The following is a 24,003-nucleotide window of genomic DNA, read 5'->3' as shown; positions in this document are numbered from 1 at the left end:
TGGCTTATTTCAAAGTGGTTGTTTAATGTGGGTCTAATGCCCTATGGTCGGTAAATTCTTCAAAGTAGCACTGGTCCTTCTAAAGCGTGAGTTTGTTTAAAAATAAGGTTTTAAAAATAAAAAAAAAGGGCACAGATTAAAATGTTTATTTTGCTTAACAGCAACTGGTAATAAAAAATGAGAAGTGCTGTACTTGTGTCCTTTGGTTGACCTGCGTCTCTTCCTGTTCTGGGGTAGGTACGGGGTTCGGGAGTTTGTGGTGGTATCTCCCGGGGCGAACTGCGAGGCAATCATCAGCGAGTCCAAATGCAACCTTCTCCTCAGCTCCGTCTCCATCGCTCTGGCCAACACCGGCTGGTGAGTAGCAGGAAAACGCCTCTCCGTGCCTGGGACGGGTAGACCCAGAGCCGCAGTACAGCTGGAGCTATCGGGCCTCTCTCCAACACCTCCCTCGGCTCACGGCGTGAGGCTGCTCCACTTTGATGTGAAGACTAGAGCGTGTTTGAATGTGTGCACACACGCGTATGTGTTAGCGGGTCCTGTGTGTACAGATTCTGCGAGGTGCGAGGAACATCCCTCAGAGTCTTTTGACATGACGACATTAGACAGTGGCTACAGATTCATCTGCACACCCACGATGTGAATCTCCCGTTCCACCTTATCTCCTGTGTTGGATTGAGGTCTGGTGACTGTGGAGTGCGTTTCAGAGCAGCGAGCGCATTGTCCTGTCCAAGAAACCAGAAACGATGATCTGAGCTTTGCAGCATGGAAACATTGATCCTGCCGGACGTGGACATCATAAGATGTGTACAATGTGGTCATTAAAGGTTTGACGCTGTCAGCAACGATGCTCAGGTAGCTTGTGGAGTTTAAACGATAATCAGTTGACATTAAAGCGCCCAAATATCTGATGGGAGGTCCTGCTACTGTGGAAATTTGGGACCAGATTTTTCACTGGCTCAGAAAACAAAGGAATTTCGGGAAACTGATTCCATAGTCCCACTCCCAAATTTGGTCAAGTAAACCAGCATGAAACGGTAAGGTTCACACAAACTAGCATGCGCTAAAGATGGCACTTTGAGGGGAAAATGCAGTCTCATTCACATTAATTAACTGACCATGAGTGTAGGGCCGAGAAGCAGTTTCAAAAAGTCAATGTAGAAGCAAGATAATCTACCTTAGCTTCAGTTCCACAGCTTTGGCAGATAATGACTTTTATTATGGTGGCCAATTAAGCTTAAACACTGTCTCTCTTGGGATGGATGTTTGGTTGTTTATACACAGTCACATGACATAGTGGAATGAACACCACTCCTACTACTACTGACACAACACAACACTAGCAGATAGAAATGTAGTGTATTTTGTAGTACATTTGTGATCTTCAGTGACACATAAAGATTCATATGACAGATTCAAGAACTGGTATTAAAGAGTTCGTTTACATTTTCTGTTATTTGTCTTGTTCGTTGTACTGTTAGAATTGTGAAGTAACAAGCTGGCGTTGTGTAGGGCAGTCATGGCCTGGTGGTTAGGGAACTGGTCTTGTGACTGGAGGGTCATGGGTTCGATTCCCAGACCTGAGGCCATGACTGAGGTGCCCCTGAACAAGGCCCTTAACCCTCAATTGCTCACTTGTATAAAAATGAGATAAAAATGTAAGTCGCTCTGGATAAGGGCGTCTGCCAAATGCCGTAAATGTTAATGTAAATGTAGTTAAGAGACTGCAGACTTCAGCTCATTTAGCACAAGCACTTTATCATGTGTCCATGTCGTTTTTGCACCCTGGTACCGTGTGCTTCGAAGAAACACAGAACATCAATTTTTCTGATGGTTTTAGGACATTAATGTGGGCTAATTTAGAGAGACGTGCTTCATCCACTCTTTTAGCAATGTTTTTTTCCTCTCAAGAGCATGTTTTCTGCAATTATTATTGTTATTATTTAGATTATGTTTGTGATTTAAGTATCTGCACAGGTTTAAATTCAGTAGAGTTTCATGTCCAGTGCAGTTGAGCATGTAAAGCTCAGGAGAAGTTAGCAGGGGCTCTCACAGCAGCAAACAACCTGATTTACTGCCAGACACTGCCAGACATTTCTTCAGAATTGGTTTTGTTCTCATAACTTGTACAATAATCCAAGGAATTGATGTCATTTAAATGTTTTTTTTTTCCTTCTGACTATTCAAGACCATTTTGCCTTCAGAGATGAATTTCTAAAAAGTAAAACTGCATGTACAAAGATTTAAAAAAGAAGAAAACCAGTGATTCATATGAACCGGTTCCAGCTAAGAGCTCTTTTTGTTAGCAGTGTGAGTCTCATCAAAAACAACATATAGACCATGAACTGCCAATTTATTTCACACAGGAAGACAAGCAGATCGGGGGAAATGCGTTCAAGTTTGCTTTGTAAACAATTCTCCTCTTTGATAGCCTGCTTGGGTAACAAATGACATCATCTGTGATACGAGCACGAGATATGAGTGGCGACGTGTGAACGTGCACTTTTGCACGCGTGTGACGCTTCTTAATCGAAGTTATGCGGTTTTGAAATGTAGTAACACGTAAAATGTAATACAGGTTTTAAATTTCATGGGCTTCGCTCCCTCATCAGACTGTCTAGATGGGTCAGACATTGCGGGACTACATGTGTACATGTGTGTCCTGCTCAGAAGCATGTGACCTGCCTTGGAGGGGGGGGGGGGGGGGGGGGGGGGGGGGGGTGGTAGCTGTGCTACGCTGAGGTGTCCGCTTTCACCGCTCGCCGGGGGTGGGGGGGGGGCTCTTCACACGCCGTTTCCGGGCAGTGCGGGCGGGGTTGCGTGCGTGGGAGGACAGGCCAGCAGCCCGGTTTCCCAGAGCAACGCTCTACAATAGGTTACGGCGTACATCTCACCGGGATGCTGCTGGAGGATGAAAGCGTTGCCCCCGGCAACTCGCCGCCTCGCTCCTGGGATGCTGGCAATGCCGGTGGGGTGAGAGGTCACCGCGCTTGTGCGGGCGGACGCCGCGTGTGCTGCTGCAGTGCTCAGGCAGGCTTTGATGTGCGCGGATGGTGGTGTGTGTGGAGAGAGTCCTGCAGTAGACACACAGGATGGTGGTGTGTGTGGAGAGTCCTGCAGTAGACATGCAGGATGGTGGTGTGTGTGGAGAGTCCTGCTGTAGATACACAGGATGGTGGTGTGTGTGGAGAGTCCTGCAGTAGACACGCAGGATGGTGGTGTGTGTGGAGAGTCCTGCAGTAGACACGCAGGATGGTGGTGTGTGGAGAGTCCTGCAGTAGACATGCAGGATGGTGGTGTGTGTGGAAAGTCCTGCAGTAGACACGCAGGATGGTGGTGTGTGTGGAGTGTCCTGCAGTAGACACGCAGGATGGTGGTGTGTGTGGAGTGTCCTGCAGTAGATACGCAGGATGGTGGTGTGTGTGGAGAGAGTCCTGCAGTAGACACGCAGGATGGTGGTGTGTGTGGAGAGTCCCGCAGTAGACACACAGGATGGTGGTGTGTGTGGAGAGTCCTGCAGTAGACACACAGGATGGTGGTGTGTGTGGAGAGTCCTGCAGTAGATACACAGCTCTGCACACAGCAGTTTTTGGGTTTTCAGGTCTTCCAGCCGGTCTGAGTCTTCGTTAAGAAACCTTCGTGTTTTCTGACCGTAGGTCATAGCCGCAAAACCTTGCCGCTGATGTGCTTTACAGGAACGTGTCTGCTGAGAGAGAAGATGTACGACTTGAACAATGTCCCTTGAAGATAATTTTAATCAGGCGTGTGTGTAAAGTAAGAATGCCTGGTGCTCACATGATATGTTGCGAGTCTTGTCTTTGTCTAACTGTAAGGACTCGGTGCGGTAGCTGTAATTGCTCACCGTGCCACCAGATGGTGGTGTTGAGCCGCTCTTGCATGCAGGCTTGGTTACAGTACCTCTAGACTTTACTTCACACTAATTTATTTTACAGCGCTGTCTTTGTGTTACTCTGTCAACCACAACCGAACAAACACTGTGTTTTCCTTACAAATCAAATCTCTAATGACCAGCTGTTCAGCTGCTAAAATGTTCTCGTTACAGTTGAACAAATGCTACCACACTGTCCCCTCAGGTGTGAGATGCTGGTAATAAATATAACTCGTTAAGATTCAAGTGCTTCCCTACAAGATCAAAATGGTGTTTTGGTGACTCTCTGGTATAAACCTCTAATTCATTTACTGCACAACTGCAGGAGACGCCACAACCCAAACGTGTGGTAAAATGGCCTTGAAGTGGTCCCCTGCTAAATTAATGGGACGTGCCACTTAAAACCGCAGTAAAGTGTACAGATGGTCAAAATACCTTATTGTGCATCGAAAAGAGTGCCTAGCCGTGAAAACAAATTTGGAACAGTTGGCACTGTCTAACAAAAAAAGAGAAAATATATAAATTAATGAAAAAGACAAGAACCTGTCTTTAAGGGCGTGACATAACATGGTGTTTTAAGAACTGCTAATGGGGGGTGAGTTGTGTTTACAGTGCTGCTGCCTCGTGAAAACAGCAGCGTTAGCTCACCAGTGACAGTAGTGTGTGTTCACGCACAGGGGGCGATACCAGCCTAGGAAGAGCTCGGCACACCTTTCACAGGCCTGCAGTGTTGAAGTCAGTGCGAACGCAAAAAAAGAGTAAAAACCTTTTTGAGCGACTTCATGTACAGACATCTGTTAACGCGTGACTGGCACGTTCAGTCCCACAGATGATGGCTTCACCTATTAAGAGGTTCTGATTAACGTAGGGACTCTTGCAGTTTCTCACTTCCCCGTGTGTGTGTGTGTGTGTGTGTGTGTGTGTGTGTGTGTGTGTGTGTGTGTGTGTGTGTGTGTGTGTGTGTGTGGGCACGTCGGCGTGTGTGTAGCCAGGTGCCAGTGTTTGTACAGATCCAGCAGAAGTGGAGGAAGCTGTATTCAGGAGAGTGCCAAGGCCCTGGCGTTCGTACGGACTTCGAGATGGTGCACCTTCGCAAGGTGCCCAGCCAGTATAACCACCTCTCTGGTCTTCTGGATGTCTTCAAGGGCAAGATAGTGAGTCCCCCGCCACACACCCGACAGCTCGTCTCCCTGTGAGAAACAGAAGACGCTTTCATCTCTGTGGGCATCATCTCCCTTGCACTGAAATTACAAATCATACAGATTAAATGGTTTTTACATGTTACTTTATGGTTGTAAGTGTATCAACCTGGTCCACAGAGGGCGATGTTGGTGTCTTTTAGTGTCAGTCGCTGCTAGTAGTCCCGCCCTCCCGGTATGGGTGGGGCTGTCTGTACCCTCTCTTCCTTCCTGAGTTTTCAGGCCTGTCTGTAACCCCCAGGGCTGTCCACTGTCCCCGCTGCCCCCCGTCAACATCGCCATCCGCTTCACCTACGTCCTGCAGGACTGGCAGCAGTACTCCTGGCCACAGCAGCCTCCCGGTAAGACGCTTCTTCTGCTGGAAGTCAGATGGAAAGCGTAGAAGGTCCTGGATGATCTCACACCAGAACACAGCCGCTCACAGACAGGTGTGAGGCTGTGAGAGCTCAAACCTTACAGGCAGGTTTAATAGAGCCTTACGCCGCCCTACAGGCAGGTTTAATAGAGCCTTACGCTGCCCTACAGGCAGGTTTAATAGAGCCTTACGCCACCCTACAGGCAGGTTTAATAGAGCCTTACCCACTGCCCTACAGGCAGGTTTAATAGAGCCTTACCCGCCGCCCTACAGGCAGGTTTAATAGAGCCTTACCCGCCGCCCTACAGGCAGGTTTAATAGAGCCTTACGCCACCCTACAGGCAGGTTTAATAGAGCCTTACCCGCCGCCCTACAGGCAGGTTTAATAGAGCCTTACCCACTGCCCTACAGGCAGGTTTAATAGAGCCTTACCCGCCGCCCTACAGGCAGGTTTAATAGAGCCTTACCCGCTGCCCTACAGGCAGGTTTAATAGAGCCTTACCCACCGCCCTACAGGCAGGTTTAATAGAGCCTTACCCGCCACCCTACAGGCAGGTTTAATAGAGCCTTACCCCCCGCCCTACAGGCAGGTTTAATAGAGCCTTACCCCCCGCCCTACAAGCAGGTTTAATAGAGCCTTACCCGCTGCCCTACAGGCAGGTTTAATAGAGCCTTACCCGCCGCCCTACAGGCAGGTTTAATAGAGCCTTACCCACCGCCCTACAGGCAGGTTTAATAGAGCCTTACGCCACCCTACAGGCAGGTTTAATAGAGCCTTACGCTGCCCTACAGGCAGGTTTAATAGAGCCTTACGCCGCCCTACAGGCAGGTTTAATAGAGCCTTACGCCGCCCTACAGGCAGGTTTAATAGAGCCTTACGCCGCCCTACAGGCAGGTTTAATAGAGCCTTACGCCACCCTACAGGCAGGTTTAATAGAGCCTTACGCCGCCCTACAGGCAGGTTTAATAGAGCCTTACCCGCCGCCCTACAGGCAGGTTTAATAGAGCCTTACTCGTGACCTTACAGGCAGGTTTAATCGAGCTCTCACACTGCCTGTTCTCAGTCTCTCTGCACTTTGCGGTCGCCCTGACCTGTCCCGGCCTGGCCCGAGCTCACAGGCTTGTTTTTAAAACGGCGAACCGATTCTAGAGTGTATACAGGTCGCCAGAAATCTTTTCTCTTTTTGGAAAGGTTTGTGGTGAGTAAGTAAAATCACGGTGCTGGCTGCCGTGGTCTCTCCTTTGGGTCGTCCTTTTCGTCCCTGGCTGTTCATTATGCTGTAGCGCTGAGCTCCAAGCTTCTCTCACGCTAGGCCTGTGCCAGCCATCCTAGCAGAGCCAACATCCACCCATAATATGGATATGACCTTATATGTAGCAACTTTAATATGAGATGTCAAATTCTTTTATCTGTTCCAGTTACACTATTGCAAGTAGGAAGGTGATATTTTTTCTTAGCCACTTTCTCAGACCATATATATGTTATTTTTTTCCAGTAGGTTATCGTAGTCATTTCCAGCGTGTCGGTCCTGCGTGAGAGTGTCGCCATACGGCTCCCAGATCTCCTGATGCTTATCACAACACCGCAGGATCCTCACACATTATCATTGCTGTTCGGTGTGGTCGTCCCTGGAGACCGCCGAGCGTTTAGTGGCGAGTGCGGAACAGGCCGACACCTCAGGGACCCTCTGACCATGCATGGCTCAAACCCGGCTCCCAGCTGTAGGCTCAAACCCGGCTCCCAGCTGTAGGCTCAAACCCGGCTCCCAGCTGTAGGCTCAAACCCGGCTCCCAGCTGTAGGCTCAAACACGGCTCCCAGCTGTAGGCTCAAACACGGCTCCCAGCTGCAGGCTCAAACACGGCTCCCAGCTGCAGGCTCAAACACGGCTCCCAGCTGCAGGCTCAAACACGGCTCCCAGCTGCAGGCTGCACCCGTGTACCACAGGCCGCTGCTATTGGACCCGTACGCTGTCAAAGGAATGAAAACGGCATCTTCATTTGATACACCACCTAAGCTTAGCGTTGTTGCCATGGAGTCCTGTCTGGCTGCCGTGGGGATAGGAACATCTTAAGATTGTGTTTGCTTAGAGGATTCATCACTGCATGAATGTTTACCTCTGTATTAAGCCGTACTTGAAATGTTTATCCTGACTAATGATATTCTTCCATTTATATCTTAATGGATTAATGTGGTAGGAAGATGAGGGACATGTATCGATATAACTGGGTAAATCGCCGAACTTCAATCTAAAACGATTCTGACACAAGTCACGTGATGTTCCCACCTCAGACTTTGACGGGCTTCTTGCTGGAGAAGTCGGTGGCGTAGAGTTCGGAAAGCTTCCTTTTGGTCCTTGTGAAGACCCAATAAGGTTTGGTCTTTCAAAACCACGCTCCACGTGTGTCTTAGGTGTTAACAATGTAACGCCAGCATAGTAAGTGTATTAAATCATCAAGTTATGTGTCGCATTAATGGAATGAGAATAAACGTAGATTAATAAATATAAATAAAAAACTTTCATTGTTTGATTTTTGGCACTTCCTGCGACTTAAAGAATGTTCTGGAAAGTGCTTTTCACCTAAACAAATTATTTCTAAAGCCATTCACTGTCTTTCTTAAGTGAGCTGCACCTAGCAACAACCTGGCCCCACCTGACAGAGGGCATCGTCGTGGACAACGACGTTTACTCGTGAGTACCAATGAGATGCATACGGCAAAGTAGAACGTGAACACAAAGTGTCTTAACGAAGTTGAAAGTATTGGAGCTTCGGAGGAAAAACAACTTTTGGTGTAGAAAATAGCACAATGAGGTAATCAGTGGCAGGGTGTGGGTCCCATGAATATGCATCAGGTGTGAAAAATCAAAACACCCAGATGATGTCGGTGCCAAATTAATTTTTTGTCACCTCTCAAAGAACCTGTTACCCATAATAATTTCTCGCAGCTCCAAACAGCTTTAGAGGGGTGGAAAGTGGAAAGTGAGGTGGTGTGGTGTGGGTGTTTGAAACGTGTACCTCCACACCGGCGCCGGACGACACCCAAGCCGAAATTAATTCACGCTGAATGATTTTACGCTTTTTAGCTTGTTGATGAGAGGCTGCTCAGTGAGTCGTTGCATTGCATTATCGCTGTTGTCGTCGGCGTCCGTTTAAGCCACTCCCCCTCATTTGCATGCAGTGCGCGAGGACACTCTGCTGACTGAGCTCTTGCTTCTGAAGAGGTTTTTTTTTTATTGTTTCTTTTTTTTGTGCTTTATTTGTTGTTTTTTGAAGTACATGCACAAATACACCTGTAGATAAGGAGGGACAGAATAACGCAGGGTGCTTGTGTGAACAATGTAACTGTTCTCATTTAATATCCTCTTGAGGCCCTCTAAGGCACTGTTGTACCCAAATGATTTAGACTGTTTTGAAGCTTAAATATGAGTTCGGGGGGGGAAAAAAGACACTCTGGGTTTCTAGCTATCAGACCTGCACGGGTTTCTGAATATGGGTTAAGTTACATTACTTATTACCATCATGATTACCTTGAATAAAAATGCATAGAAGTTTAAGTTTTCATGAATTACAAGTTTCTGAGCAATTTGGTACTTTGTTATTAATGACTCAGGAACAATGGAATAAACCCATAGGCTGCTCGTTTGAAATTATATGAATCTTTAGGTGAAGTGTGTTTGCCACAGGTGCATTTTCCTCTCTGCTCCATTCTGCTGTCTCTTCTATAGCAGCAGATTTTACATGATAAATTTTTTGTTTTCTTTGTGTTTTAATTGTTTTGTTGCCGCGTAAGCAGTAATGAATTCTGCACAGCGTTGGTCTGCGGTTTGTCTTGGTGGCCCTAGTAGTGTGCTGAGACCCTTTGTGTCCACTCTCTCCTCCTGTAGTGACTTGGACCCACTTCAGGCTCCTCATTGGTCAGTTCGGGTGCGGAAAGCGGACAACCCCCAGTGCTTGCTGGGTAAGAACATCACACGGACACGTAAAGAGTACGGATGAGCATTAAACACTGAACAACAGTCAAGAAAGCGCCTAAAACCCTAATGCAGTTTGCCTGCTTTTGCTTTCCAAATGTTATATTTGAATAAATATCACACCAATGGGTCATTAGCACATGAGCACAGTGGGAAAGAGGAGGCAGAATTTAAATAAAGCAAAAAAATAAGTATCTGCAAATCTCCCACTCTGAGTTGAGATCCTCTCTGGTAGGCTGCTGTAATGAGGGAGGCCAGCTAGGAGTGTTGTTTGTAATGCAGAAACTGCAGAGTAAGCAGAATTGTGAGTAATTGGTAATCAGCATGTATATGAGAACAGGTTCATTCAGCCAGAGCCCGAAACTCAGGCGAGTGTCCAAGGGCTCGGCGTGGGCTCGGAGTGGGTAGTGGGCTCTCATTTCCTGGAGAAACTTTTCTACAGCAGGGTTCGGTTTGGATGATCGTAACCGGTGAACGTGATTATCGCATTGGAGAAACTGCGAAGGTGTGTGAGATGTAAAGGCGTGAGCATGTGAGCAGGGAGCGTGTGGTTTTCACGGCGATCACAGGTTCTTAAAGACGTCTTTCACGCTGCCTTCACCTACGTTTATAAGAGAAACAGTCGGACCTCACGCGAGAAGAGCTTCAACCGTCAAGTCATTTTATTCCATATCTAACTTTCCCTTTCACTGCTTGTAACACCAAAGTCCCTTGTGTCACCTTCGCTGTATTAAGCACAGCTCTCCACATATCTAGTGAGCTTCTCCGAGTCCAGATACCAGCCGCATGCATCTGCTGTTTATCATTCTTCCCTGTGGGGAAAAACGCACCGTATTTCTCCGTGGAAGTTCACCGAGCCAGTTTCACAGTGTGCAGAGTAAGTGTGCAAACTGCTGAAGGCCCAGTGGGATCTTATCAGACACGGCAGGGCTCAACATGTACTGGTACCTCTTAACTACAACAGAGTATCTCCAGAACTTTATTTCTCAAATTACAAAAGCAAATGTTGATTTTGCTGCATTGGCAGAGTGTATAATGCAGGGGGTACTGTTGAACTGGTGAATTACAGAGCACATTCACACAGCTGCTGTTGGTCCGTAGTGCTGTATGACAACGAAAGACATTTAGATATAACGAACAGTTTCAACGTAAACGGACGCTTCCTACGACAGATAATGTCATCAGTGTTGGAAAGCTGGTGCACACAATTGCGTTTTGAGTCTAGATTTCAAATTTGCTCATGATCTTTTATGTGGTTGTCCTACGGCATGCAAAATCATGGCTGCTCTTCACCTCTGTGAATCTGGCGTGAGAATGTGGACATGTTTTAGACGATGGATCTAAAATATAGCCAAGACCCAAACCCTTCAGAGCTTTAAAAACAAACAGTGATATGTTTGTTGGACTGTGAAATGAGTTGGTAACGGGCAATGTGCACCTGAGATTGAAATAGTGTGTAAAAGCTTTTTTTAAAGAACTCGTTCAGCAGCATTTAGAAGCAGTTGGAGATTTACTAAGCTTGAATAAGATACATGGGAAGTCTAAGAAAGAGTGTGTGTGTGTGTGTGTGTGTGTGTGTGTGTGTGTGTGTGTGTGTGTGTGTGTGTGTGTGTGTGTGTGTGTGTGTGGGGTGGAGGTGTGTGTGTGTGTGTGTGTGTGTGTGTGTGTGTGTGTGTGTGTGTGTGTGTGTGTGTGTGAAGGTAGCAGTGATCATGTCTTCATAAGCTCAAACGGATTGATTTGAAGACACTGGGTTTGTTCCAAGTCTTTGATGATGACCTTTGAACCTCAGGTGACTTTCTCATGGAGTTCTTCAAACTGTGCAGTCAGAGGGAGTCCACGGAGGAGATACTGGGGAGGAATGCGGTGGAGGATGAAGGCAAAGGTGTGTGTGTGTGTGTATCCCAACAGTGCTGCTCTGTCCTTCAACAACTAGCAATTACACCTCCATGACCGAATGGAGCTTCTCATCAGGACCATGTCATGTTTAGATGTTTCATTTCTTTTTTTATTTGAGTTTTTTAATTTTTTTACCAGTCTGAATTTTGCAGTACGGGCAAATTTGCTACATTGCCACTAATTACGATTGTGATATACGGTATCTTGATGCTGCGTCGTGTGTGATTGGTGATGTGTTCGTGTGATAGTCATGTAAACACTGTCCTGTTTTATTTTGACCAAGATGTTTTACATTTGTGTGATCACGTAAAGGCTGTGATTCATCAAAACACCCACAAAACAGTCATCTCAGCGTCTAAGGGAGGGTCAGGGTGCTCTCAGTACACAGTACAAACAAAAGAATCCAGTGATTTGTTAGAGGGCAGGTTTGCTTACTGCAACACTCCATAAAATCAGCACTGCAGAGGCAAATATTTCCCTCGAGCGATTAACCGGCAACATATCGCAGATGATTTTAGCGCACAGCGTTTCCTGACTGGTTTTTTTTACTTTGCCGCGTGGCGCTGCAGATGGTGGTGACATCACGCAGGCGTTGTCCAAGCTGACGGAGCCGGCCACCGTGCCCGTGCCCAGACTATCCGTCTCCAGCATGGTGCACAGCGCCCGCAAACGCATACGCAGACATCGCCGGCTCGAGCAATCGCCCCTCAGCAACGACATGCTCAACTCCATCCTTCTGGTGAGGGACACACACGCGCGTGCGCACACACACGCGCATACACACACATACACACGCGCATACACACGCGCATACACACACATACACACGCGCATACACACACATACACACACGCGCATACACACACGCGCACACACACACATACACACACACACACACACAAGCGCACACACACACACATACACACACGCGCATACACACACATACACACACGCGCACACACACACACATACACACACGCGCACACACACACACACACACACAAGCGCACACACACACATACACGCACACACACACACACACACACACACACGCACGCACACACACACGCACGCACATACATACACACGCACACATAAACACGCACACACAGACGCACACACACACAGATGCACACACACACAGACGCACACACACACAGACGCACACACACACAGACGCACACACACACAGACGCACACACACACAGATGCACACACACACAGATGCACACACACACACATACATACACACACAGACGCACACACATACACACACACGCACACACATACATACACACGCACACACATACACACACATGCACACACATACACACACATACACACGCATACACACACACGCATACACACACACGCATACACACACACACACACATACACACATACATACACACACACATACACACACACATACACGCATACACACACACACACACACACACATACATACACACACACACATACATACACACACACACATATATACACACATACACACACACACATACACGCATACACACATACACACACGCGCACACACACAGACGCACACACACACACACACACACGCATGCACACACGCACACATACATACACACACATACACACACACATATACACACACACAGACGCGCACACACAATGTGTGTTGACACATCTTCCACCAGCAACCTTCACGTTGGTCTCAGGACAGTTGGGAAGAGAAGGATGAGAAACAGTGTCTTTAAATAAAGTGGCACCAGTACGGATGACATCACCCACGTGAGCTCACACTCACACCTGATCCTACAGCAGCACAGTTTGTTCCAAAGTACCGTGTGCAACCCAGAATAAAACGTCTCTCAATAAAACAACGGTGAATGCTAATGAAATCATTCTAATGCGATCAGGCTGCTGGAAGAAATCACGCTACACTTTATTTACTGACACCGTATATAACTTATACTTTATATATGGATATAGTTCAACACAAACAAATATGTAGGCTTTGTTGTTTTTTTATTTTATTTTATAAATTGTAGCCTCCCCTATACTGCAGGTTCTCTGTAATATAGAGTGCTAATCATATTTAGGTTTCATTTATGTAGACGGTGATTCTGATTTTATTCTTTGTGGTATATTGCAAACGCATCTACTGGGCTTTATCACGAGCAGACATCAACAGATTGCGTTACGCCTTTTGAACGTATTTGTAATAGTCCAGCATTTCTGGGTCTGCACCGACTCCACACGTCTGTTTTGGTTCAGCAGAAGGACAGATGGTAGCCTGTGTGGTGGACAGCTGCCACGTCCTCAACCTGCTCGTGAGAGCCAGGTCCCTGGCCCGTGAGACTCGTAACGGGCCCCCACGTCCAACCACAGCACGCACGCACGTGTACGGCCAAAACCGGCGAAGTGCGAGCTCGTCCCGTAATCCCACTGTTACAGGTTAGAGTTGCTGGACAGGTCAGACGCTGTTCTCCCTGGTGATGGACCCCATGATGTTCTAGCAGCTCTCCTGCAGACCTGGACAGAGGAATCCTCCATGACCAACACAATAATACTGGAACCCTCTGTCCTCATTGAGTGAGAAGCAGTCGGGCTGCTGGAGGATCACACGTGTGTTTAGAGCAGTCGGGTGCTGGAGAATCACACGTGTGTTTAGAGCAGTCGTGGCTGCTGGAGAATCACACGTGTTTAGAGCAGTCGTGGCTGCTGGAGAATCACACGTGTGTTTAGAGCAGTCGTGGCTGCTGGAGAATCACACGTGTGTTTAGAGCAGTCGGGTGCTGGAGAATCACACGTGTGTTTAGAGCAGTCGTGGCTGCTGGAGAATCACACGTGTGTTTAGAGCAGTCTGGGCTGCTGGAGGATCACACGTGTGTTTAGAGCAGTCTGGGCTGCTGGAGAATCACACGTGTGTTTAGAGCAGTCGTGGCTGCTGGAGAATCACACGTGTGTTTAGAGCAGTCTGGGCTGCTGGAGAATCACACGTGTTTAGAGCAGTCGTGGCTGCTGGAGAATCACACGTGTGTTTAGAGCAGTCTGGGCTGCTGGAGAATCACACGTGTTTAGAGCAGTCGTGGCTGCTGGAGAATCACACGTGTGTTTAGAGCAGTCTGGGCTGCTGGAAAATCACACGTGTGTTTAGAGCAGTCGGGTGCTGGAGAATCACACGTGTGTTTAGAGCAGTCGTGGCTGCTGGAGAATCACACGTGTGTTTAGAGCAGTCAGGGTGTTGGAGAATCACACGTGTGTTTGGAGCAGTCGGGGTGTTGGAGAATCACACGTGTGTTTAGAGCAGTCTGGGCTGCTGGAGAATCACACGTGTGTTTAGAGCAGTCAGGGTGTTGGAGAATCACACGTGCGTTTAGAACAGTCAGGGTGTTGGAGAATCACACGTGTGTTTAGAGCAGTCTGGGCTGCTGGAGAATCACACGTGTGTTTAGGGCCACCGCCGCACTGTCACAGCAATGCTGACATGTCATTACTTCTGCAATATCCCGCATTCTCGCCCCTGAAGAAAATGCAATTTAGAGAATCGGGTTATAATCGAACAAAATAAAGCAAAGAAATTTGAGATGTGAATGAATTTGTTTTCTCTTTACACAAAAGAATATTAATGAGTGTGATGTCTTCTGCTCTACTGGCTCAGTGGCTAGTGTTGCATGAAACGAAGGTATATTTATAGAAATATGCTAGTGTCGTTTTATTTTAACCCCTGTTGTTAAATTAATATCAAAGCAATAGTTACTGTGGATTTAGTTAACAAGAAACTCCATTTCACAGAGCTGACATAGCAATTTTTTGTAGTAATTAGCCTAAACAGTTGATGTTTAATTCATCAGTCATCCACTCGATCTTATTGGCCCAGAGGCTCAGCAATGACTCATCAATGATTAAAACATTGCTGTGAATGGTGCAGAGTGTTTCGTACATTTACATAGTGTGGTCATGGAGACAAGGCACTTAGGGGATGGGAGGTGTGAGAAACTAAAGCAAAAAAGTTTTGCTAATGAATCTTCTTATACTAGAGACCAATTAAGAGTTGAAACTAATTGCTTCCTTAGTCTGTAAAAGTGGTGGATTATATTTGTCGCAAAGTCACAAAAACAATCGTGGAAAACATTTTTTTTAGGTGTTACATTGTTTCTCTGTGCACTTGTTTAATTTACAATATTCTTGGAAATATGGTGCTTGTCTGAGCACAGAAGGCACACTTGCTAAGTGTGTGTGTGTGTGTGTGTGTGTGTGTGTGTGTGTGTGTGTGTGTGTGTGTGTGTGTGTGTGTGTGTGTGTGTGTGTGTGTGCACGCACACTCTCTTCTATTAGTATCTCTTCCCAGATGCAGCTGTGGATAAGTCAGATTTACCTGATGCCAAAGCCCCACAGTCTAGTTCAGGGGGGAAGACTGAACCAGACAGAGAAACCGACGACTATGTAAGAGTCCGTCGTGCCACAACCATCACCGCGCTGTCATCTTGACCGTCACATGACACCAGCCCATCACTACAGTAGTGACAGATAAAACATCTCTTCATTAACACACTTCTGTTGACTGAAAAGTCTTTACCAGTTGGTCAGTTAATTCCACACAGTGACATTAATGCATTTCTGAATTTACACGACATCCTTCACATTTGTTCCTTGATTTCTTGAGCTGCGGTGATGAAGTTGATTCCCTGAGTGCCGTGACTAAATCGAGGTCCGGTTCAACCCAACTCGTATGCTGTGTTCGTGTCTTCCACATCTCTCCTCTCCACCACGCACAGAACCTGTTTAACCTGCTGAAGTCGGCCCCCTCCGACACGCTGACCTACCGTCTGGCCCTCTGCATGTGTCTGGTCAATTTCTACCACGGTGGCATCAGGGCGGTGGCCCACCTCTGGCAGGAGTTCGTTCTGGAGATGCGTTACCGCTGGGAGAACAACTGCCTCGTCTACGGGTAAGAGGACAGCTGGGGGCCTTAATTTGACATTATGCAGTTAGAAAACAGAAAGCTTTTCTGCAGAAGGCTTGATTCTTTATAGATATTTTGTCATGGGTTTTTTTGGATGGTTGGATTTTTTTTTTTTTCGGTTTTGACCACATCGGTCAATCACATGCTTAGGTGGTTCCGACATGAGCTTGTACACAGATGCTTTTGTTAATTGCTCCATTTATCCGTCATTAACATTTATGATGAAATCAATAAGGATAAAATTTACATCTTCATTACGAGCAGAGCTCGCTGCTGATTCATGTGAACACGGACACGGTACATGGAAGCGTGAAGACCGAAATGTCCAGCACTTCGCTAATGGATAGAGACACTGAGTCACTTCTGATTCCTGCAAATCCTGAAGCCACAAGCCCAGACGCCCCCAACATCCCACCTGCTCGCCCGTGTCTCCGCCCTGTCCCAGCTCACCCGTTTCTCTCTCCTGTCCCAGCCCGCCCGTGTCTCTGTCCCGTCCCAGCTCGCCCGTGTCTCTCTCCTGTCCCAGCTCGCCCGTGTCTCTCTCCTGTCCCAGCTCGCCCGTGTCTCTCTCCTGTCCCAGCCCGCCCGTGTCTCTCTCCTGTCCCAGCCCGCCCGTGTCTCTCTCCTGTCCCAGCCTGCCCGTGTCTCTCTCCTGTCCCAGCCCGCCCGTGTCTCTCTCCTGTCCCAGCCCGCCCGTGTCTCTCTCCTGTCCCAGCCCGCCCGTGTCTCTCTCCTGTCCCAGCCCGCCCGTGTCTCCACCCTGTCCCAGCCCGCCCGTGTCTCTCTCCTGTCCCAGCCCGCCCGTGTCTCCGCCCTGTCCCAGCTCGCCCGTGTCTCCGCCCTGTCCCAGCTCGCCCGTGTCTCCGCCCTGTCCCAGCTCGCCCGTGTCTCCGCCCTGTCCCAGCTCGCCCGTGTCTCCGCCCTGTCCCAGCTCGCCCGTGTCTCCGCCCTGTCCCAGCTCTCCCGTGTCTCTCTCCTCTCCCAGCTCGCCCGTGTCCCTCTCCTCTCCCAGCTCGCCCGTGTCTCCGCCCTGTCCCAGCTCGCCCGTGTCCCTCTCCTCTCCCAGCTCGCCCGTGTCTCCGCCCTGTCCCAGCTCGCCCGTGTCTCCGCCCTGTCCCAGCCCGCCCGTGTCTCTCTCCTGTCCCAGCTCGCCCGTGTCTCCGCCCTGTCCCAGCTCGCCCGTGTCTCCGCCCTGTCCCAGCTCGCCCGTGTCTCCGCCCTGTCCCAGCTCGCCCGTGTCTCTCTCCTCTCCCAGCTCGCCCGTGTCTCCGCCCTGTCCCAGCTCGCCCGTGTCCCTCTCCTCTCCAAGCTCGCCCGTGTCTCTCTCCTCTCCCAGCTCGCCCGTGTCTCTCTCCTCTCCCAGCTCGCCCGTGTCCCTCTCCTCTCCCAGCTCGCCCGTGTCCCTCTCCTCTCCCAGCTCGCCCGTGTCTCCGCCCTGTCCCAGCTCGCCCGTGTCCCTCTCCTCTCCAAGCTCGCCCGTGTCTCCGCCCTGTCCCAGCCCGCCCGTGTCTCCGCCCTGTCCCAGCTCGCCCGTGTCCCTCTCCTCTCCCAGCTCGCCCGTGTCTCCGCCCTGTCCCAGCTCGCCCGTGTCCCTCTCCTCTCCAAGCTCGCCCGTGTCTCCGCCCTGTCCCAGCCCAATGGCGCATCGAGTTCAGCCGTCTTTGGCAGCCGCGCAGGTCGATTCCCCCTGCGTGGCGGTGTCTGGCTGCACCACAGAAACGGTCTTTGTTCGGCGTCTGCGGGGAGAGCCGTGCCCTGTCCCGCTTGTTGATGGAGTGGCCCGGGGAACAATGGGCGGGCCGTCCCTCGCCGGCTCCGCCCCCCTCCCGCACCGGCCCCTCCCTGCCATGTCATTGTGTGCAAATGAGAGGAGCCGTTCACGGCCGTCGAACACATCGATGGGACCTGGATGAAGAAAGGCCATTGTGTGGTGTGGCGGTCCGTGTGCTAATGTTGTTGTTGTCGTTGGCCTCCCTCGCCCGGCTGATCTCGCTCTGCCATTTTCAGGTTGGCTGCCGGCCCCCCCGACCTGCGCTGTTGTCTCCTCCACCAGAAGCTCCAGGTACACACCCATGATTCCTCTTCTTCTTTGGGCCTTTTTTCTTCTTTCTCCTGCCTTTCCTGGAGCGCTACGGCCTTGCGTCATTTCAACTCGGAGACCCCAGAATCACTTAATGGAAATCTGAACCACATGGGATCCGAACACTTAAAGGCACTGTGTGTAGTGTCTGTGTCTCATTAAAAGTGGAAGTTGCCCAAAGTAGCTAAATGAGTCTAAATAGCACACTGCAACTTAGCATAACAGTGTCACGCTAGCTGTTTCTCCCTTTTCCTTCAAGTTTGGTCACAGTACCCGAGTGTTTATTACCAAAGGCCTTATTTAAAACGGCGGTCCAGTGGGGCCTCTGACCGCTTCTCTGCCGTACGGCTGCATTCGTCGTAGTCAGGCATCGAAACTTTGTTATTTACTCATCTGTGCCATACCTGTGCGAGAGAGAGATACTTTAATAAAGCTATCTAGAGGGAAAAGAGGCAGAAATGCAGGGAAAAGAGAGAAGAGGGTAATATCGGCCTGGGTAGCTGGAGCAGAGAAAGACTCTTTATCTGCAATCACCTCAATAAAATGGGGCACCCAGACGGAATCGGTGGTCATAAAGGGAGAAACATCACCCAGGATGCTATTATCTCTCCGTCTGACCGTCTCTCTCTCAACCCCATTTTCTCACTGACTACATTCATATATATATATATATCTCCACACACACACACACATATATATATGGGGGGTGTGTGTGTCTGTAGTGTAATTCTTCAAGCCAATTTTATGGAAAGAAAGTGGTATCCCAAAGGACTTCATTGAGAGTAAAGGGGGGAGGGCAGTATGGCCAGTTCTGAGGCCCAGTTGTGAGTAGCTGGTCAGTGGCCTGGCTGTTCCTGTCTAGTTAAACACACACCGTTAGGGTCTGCAGGTCTGATTAAAGGTGCATCATATTCTTGAAGAGATTCACCACTGGCACTGAATGGAGCACATTCAAGAATATCATTGTCGTTATAGAAGTGCACATTAAATTACGTAGTGTTTATTATCACCCTCCTGTAACCACTCCCCTCACAAACACCTGATCGGAATCCCCCCCCCAATCCCCCCCCCCCCATGCAGATGCTGAACTGTTGCATTGAACACAAGAGATCAAGAGACAGTGGCCGCGACAGGAAGGAGGCGGCTTCTGAGAACGAACTCCTTAGCCCCGCCCCCACAGGTGCCAGCCCCGCCCCATCCGAGACCCCTCCGGGAAAGCCCTGGGACTCGTGGAGCGACAGCGAGGATGAGTTCTTTGAGTGCCTGAGCGACACGGAGGAAATTACGGATGGGGCCAAAGGCGGAGCCAAAGAAGGGGGTGGAGCCAAGGAAGGGGGCAGGGCCAAGCCGGAGGGCCGCCTCCAGCCCCATGGGAAGCTGACCCTGCTGAACTCGGACGAGCCTCTTTATATACCGGTCACACAGGTGGGTACTGGCACGCTGCTCTTTGGTGTGACTCTGGTATGAAGCACTGAGTATTTCACATGTATTTTACAGTAGGACTTTCTTAAACAACAGTTTTGGGTGTGAACGTCGTTCTGTTTCTGTGTGGTGTAGGCGTGGTGGTGGTGTAGGCGTGGTGTGGTGTAGGTGGGGTGTAGGTGGGTTATATTCGTGTTTCTGCTCCTCTCTTATGTAATAATGCAGAAAAAAATGCCTTTAGCACATGGAAGTCATTGCTCTTACAGATGGCAAAAAGTTTGCAGATCGCTGCTTTAATTATTATTAAATGCAGATTGTTTGGCTCCAAAACCAGCAGTTCAAATCAAGTTACATCACAATCATGTAAAATCAGCTGAAAGTGGGATCATAACAGGATTGTTGTGTGGTTAGTCAGCACACAGAAGTAGGACACAGATGGAGAACACCAGCGCCTGCCAGCGTTGTGCACGTCTGCTGTGAGAGTTACACACCCGCTGTCACACCTCGGAGTCTCCAGCACTCCCCGAACCCCCAAAAACACGCTTCCTCCCCGATCACCCTCACACACGTGGGCACTACACTCACCCCAGTGCGGCCGCTGCCTTCCTCTCTGTGACCCTCTTCCTCTCTGTGAGCCTCTTCCTCTCTGTGAGCCTCTTCCTCTCTGTGACCCTCTTCCTCTTTGTGCTCCTCTTCCTCTTTGTGCTCCTCTTCCTCTTTGTGCTCCTCTTCCTCTTTGTGCTCCTCTTCCTCTTTGTGCTCCTCTTCCTCTTTGTGCTCCTCTTCCTCTTTGTGCTCCTCTGCCTGTGTGTCCTCTTTTGGGGGGGGTTGTTGTTTTGTTGTTGTGTCGCTTGCTTGTTTGGGTTTTTTTCCCAACCTCACTGCCATCTGGAGACAGACGGAGTCGCTTCGCCGAGACTAACGAAGCCGATGGTCTGTCCCCCCCGCCGAGGTAGCAGGGCCTGCTGCTGTGGGGGACGTCTCCCCCGACACACCTGCTGCACCTGAGCTGCAGTGCTGGGATCTGCTGGGGGGGGGTGGCAGGCAGAGGAACAGAAATAATGGCTGACCTGGGAACAGACGAGAGAGAGTGTCAGCAGATTTCTTTTTTTATTGCTTTGTTTGTTTTGGGGTGTAGTGTTGGCTGAATCTGTTCTTTCTTTCTCATTATTACAATTCATTTCGTTCTCTTCATACCTTCTCCACCTCCCTCTGGGATATTCACACACTCTTTTGCGTTTCCTTATTAATTCTCTTATTTTTGTCCCTGTGATCCATGTTCACCTGTGTTCACCGTCCCCTCGCCCACTGTCTCAGAAAGGTTTTGTGGGGGGCGTGTCTTAGTGGCGCTGCACCCGTTGGGGGGAGGGGCGGGGCGTGGCATGTTTTATTAGCACTGCCCCTGTGAGGGGGGGTGTGTCTTTGCGGCTCTTCTGTGCTAATGAGGTCCATGTCTCCCAGTCTCACCTTCTCCTGGTGTAATTATTCTGCTGGTGAAGTGTAGCGGTGCCGTCACCTCATCTGGACCTTTTTAATCTCTCCTCACTCACTCTGGGTTTGTTCCTCTCTAAACGCCCACTGCTCTTTTTCTTCCCCTTCTCTGAAGCCCACGTCATCCCCTCTGCATGGTCCACACGGTACCAGCGTAGAAGGATCAGGCCATTGTTAAAAATGAGCCATTCACCATCCAGCAAGAGACGAGCAGGTCTACATGCACGTCTGCTCACGTCAGCAGGGCGGGTCTACCTGTACGTCTGCTCACGTCAACAGGGCGGGTCTACATGCACGTCTGCTCACGTCAGCAGGGCGGGTCTACCTGTATGTCTGCTCACGTCAACAGGGCGGGTCTACATGCACGTCTGCTCACGTCAGCAGGGCGGGTCTACATGCACGTCTGCTCACGTCTGCAGGGCGGGTCTACATGCACGTCTGCTCACGTCAGCAGGGCGGGTATACATGCACGTCTGCTCACGTCAGCAGGGCGGGTCTACATGCACGTCTGCAGGGTGGGTCTACGTGCACGTCTGCTCACGTCAGCAGGGCGGGTATACATGCACGTCTGCTCACGTCAGCAGGGCGGGTCTACATGCACGTCAGCAGGGCGGGTCTACATGCACGTCTGCAGGGTGGGTCTACGTGCACGTCTGCTCACGTCAGCAGGGCGGGTCTACCAGTGTGGCCAGGGATTTGATATGAGCTGCACGTCCAGGTGTGGTCTATTTACTCCTCCATCCCTCCATCTGTACTCCACCCCCTCTCTCCCTCCCTCTGTCTGTACTCCCTCTCTCCCTCCCTCCGGTCGAGGCAGGTTGATCTGTGTACTGAAGGTCGCGTTCATAAAGACGTCTCCGATCTTCCCATCCTGAGACGTCTACACACACATCAGTGTAGAGTTTTGTTTAGTGAAGCTCTGTCAGAAATGCTCAATCACAACAGATTAGTTGCGTGTTTTTTTTTTCTTACCAGTTTAACACTGGTGAGATTACAGCACAGGGTCCAGTTGGATTTTGTGGTTTGGTTCTGGGGAGTGAACCATAGCCATAGACCTGTTAGTGAGGCTGTGTGGTCATTAGTGGTTGAAGGTTTGAATCCAGACCTTCCGGTGCTGCAGGACAGTGTGGACGGCCTGTCAGGTCCACAGTAATGAATCCATAGAGCTGTCAGCTGGCCACAAGTTCATGTGTGCTGACTGACAGCTGAATGACTCCCTGTCCAGTTGACCGACCAGACCTGCAAATGCATTTTTCCCCCACCTAGAGACACAGATTATGTAGCGTATCCATGGAGCTCTTGATTCATTGGCAAGACACATGTTGGCCTTGTAAGATTTCATCAAAGATCACACACATACAAGCTATAAAATCTCAGCCCTCACTTTCAGTTTGAACTTTGAGGCCTCCGCTCTCGTGTCCCGAAGGCCTCGGGATGCACCGCGCGTCCGCCCTGATGGGGGGGAGCGGGGCTCTGATTTTCTTCTCTGGTGTTCTACTTCCACAGGAGCCCGCCCCCATGACGGAGGACGCCCTGGAGGAGCAGTCGGAGGTGCTGGCCAAGCTGGGCACCTCGGCGGAGGGAGCGCACCTGCGGGCACGCATGCAGAGCGCCTGTCTGCTCTCAGACATGGAGTCCTTCAAGGTGAGGACGCCACGTGACCCTCCTGTCCTCACCGTGAAGGCTGCAGGCACGTGTGAAGGTCTCCTAGGTGTCAAACAAACGCCTGTCAGAGGAGTGTGTCGAGCACGTCCTGGGACCGCATCATTTGTGAGCGGGAGAAAGGGTGCAAACACGTCCTGCTATCTGCCCCGGGTTCAGATATCTGCCCCGCATCCAAATATCTGCCATATGTTCAGATGGAGCTGACAGCTCGGCAGGCAGCGATGATGCCACTTGTAGTCCGCAGTCTTCGTGTTGATCGTGCGAGCCAGTATGTACAAAATAAAGCGTAAGGAGTCCTAAGGCTCCTGGAAGGTTCCCACTGTGCCGTGCGTGTGATCTCCCCCTGAACTCTCCTCAACCTTTCAACAGCTTCTCAGTCCGCTGAAACCGATTGTTAACAAAGTCGTCAACAGGAATAATGTGTCTAAGTATAAAAGGAGAAATGTTATTAGATGCCGCCTTTGTATGCTTAATTTAATTGTGTTTGATATCTCTGTCACCATGGAGGGTACGGCTAATTAACAGAAATTTCAATTTTGAATGCAAGAGGTAGTTGGTCTAATGAATTACAATATCTGATGTTGAAGTGATTCAAGGTGGGAAATTTAGCTGATAAAGATACATTAAGTGATTTCTTTTTCTTCTTCCCCTTCATCAGAGATACAATTGCTAAAATTTCCATCCCCGTGCACAGACGGAGATAATTGCTTTTCTACTGAGTTTGGTCATGTTTCTGATTTTGTGTGTTCGGTCAAAACGGCGACTCGCTGTAGTTATTTTTGCTCGCCCAACAAGTACGTCCATAATGACCAACACGTTCCTTCCTGTTGGTGAAATGTCAGCTTGTGCAAGGCAGGTTAAAATATCTCTCCATACCTTTAACCTAACGATGACGAGGCCACAGTGGCTGTGCCCCCCACATCTACGTCTTCGTCCGTCACATGACTGGGAGGTGGCAGCAGAGCTCCAGTGTGGTCCATCCCAGGAGGTCTGGTTCCTCAAATGAACATACTCTTGTTTCTAGTGCATTCATGGATCCCCCGCGCTGACTGTTTGCTTCAGACAGCAGGGGGC

At 49.5% G+C, this 24,003-nt stretch overlaps 1 protein-coding gene across 3 annotated transcripts in view; it reads left to right on the top strand.

Moving 5' to 3' along the window:
* rab3gap1 (RAB3 GTPase activating protein subunit 1) overlaps window positions 1-24,003 on the top strand; it is a 49,369-nt gene that overhangs the window by 7,427 nt on the left and 17,939 nt on the right. For 2 of the 3 annotated variants that reach the window (XM_076998315.1, XM_076998314.1), the window contains exons 6-18: window positions 238-357; window positions 4,878-5,043; window positions 5,330-5,429; window positions 7,735-7,816; window positions 8,066-8,134; window positions 9,329-9,402; window positions 11,208-11,300; window positions 11,884-12,053; window positions 15,644-15,751; window positions 16,084-16,256; window positions 18,279-18,333; window positions 19,432-19,776; window positions 22,771-22,908. In XM_076998315.1, coding sequence (XP_076854430.1) covers window positions 238-357; window positions 4,878-5,043; window positions 5,330-5,429; window positions 7,735-7,816; window positions 8,066-8,134; window positions 9,329-9,402; window positions 11,208-11,300; window positions 11,884-12,053; window positions 15,644-15,751; window positions 16,084-16,256; window positions 18,279-18,333; window positions 19,432-19,776; window positions 22,771-22,908 — 1,693 coding nt within the window. Of the gene's footprint in view, window positions 1-237; window positions 358-396; window positions 1,038-4,877; window positions 5,044-5,329; window positions 5,430-7,734; window positions 7,817-8,065; window positions 8,135-9,328; window positions 9,403-11,207; window positions 11,301-11,883; window positions 12,054-15,643; window positions 15,752-16,083; window positions 16,257-18,278; window positions 18,334-19,431; window positions 19,777-22,770; window positions 22,909-24,003 lie in introns of those variants that run through there. The other variant, XM_076998316.1, reaches the window with a different exon arrangement.

This window comes from Brachyhypopomus gauderio, chromosome 3 (assembly GCF_052324685.1).
Source record: "Brachyhypopomus gauderio isolate BG-103 chromosome 3, BGAUD_0.2, whole genome shotgun sequence".
In the NCBI taxonomy this organism is placed as follows: domain Eukaryota; kingdom Metazoa; phylum Chordata; class Actinopteri; order Gymnotiformes; family Hypopomidae; genus Brachyhypopomus; species Brachyhypopomus gauderio.
The sequence above is the reverse complement of the archived record's forward strand: the minus strand, read 5'-3'. Positions and strand labels throughout refer to the sequence as shown.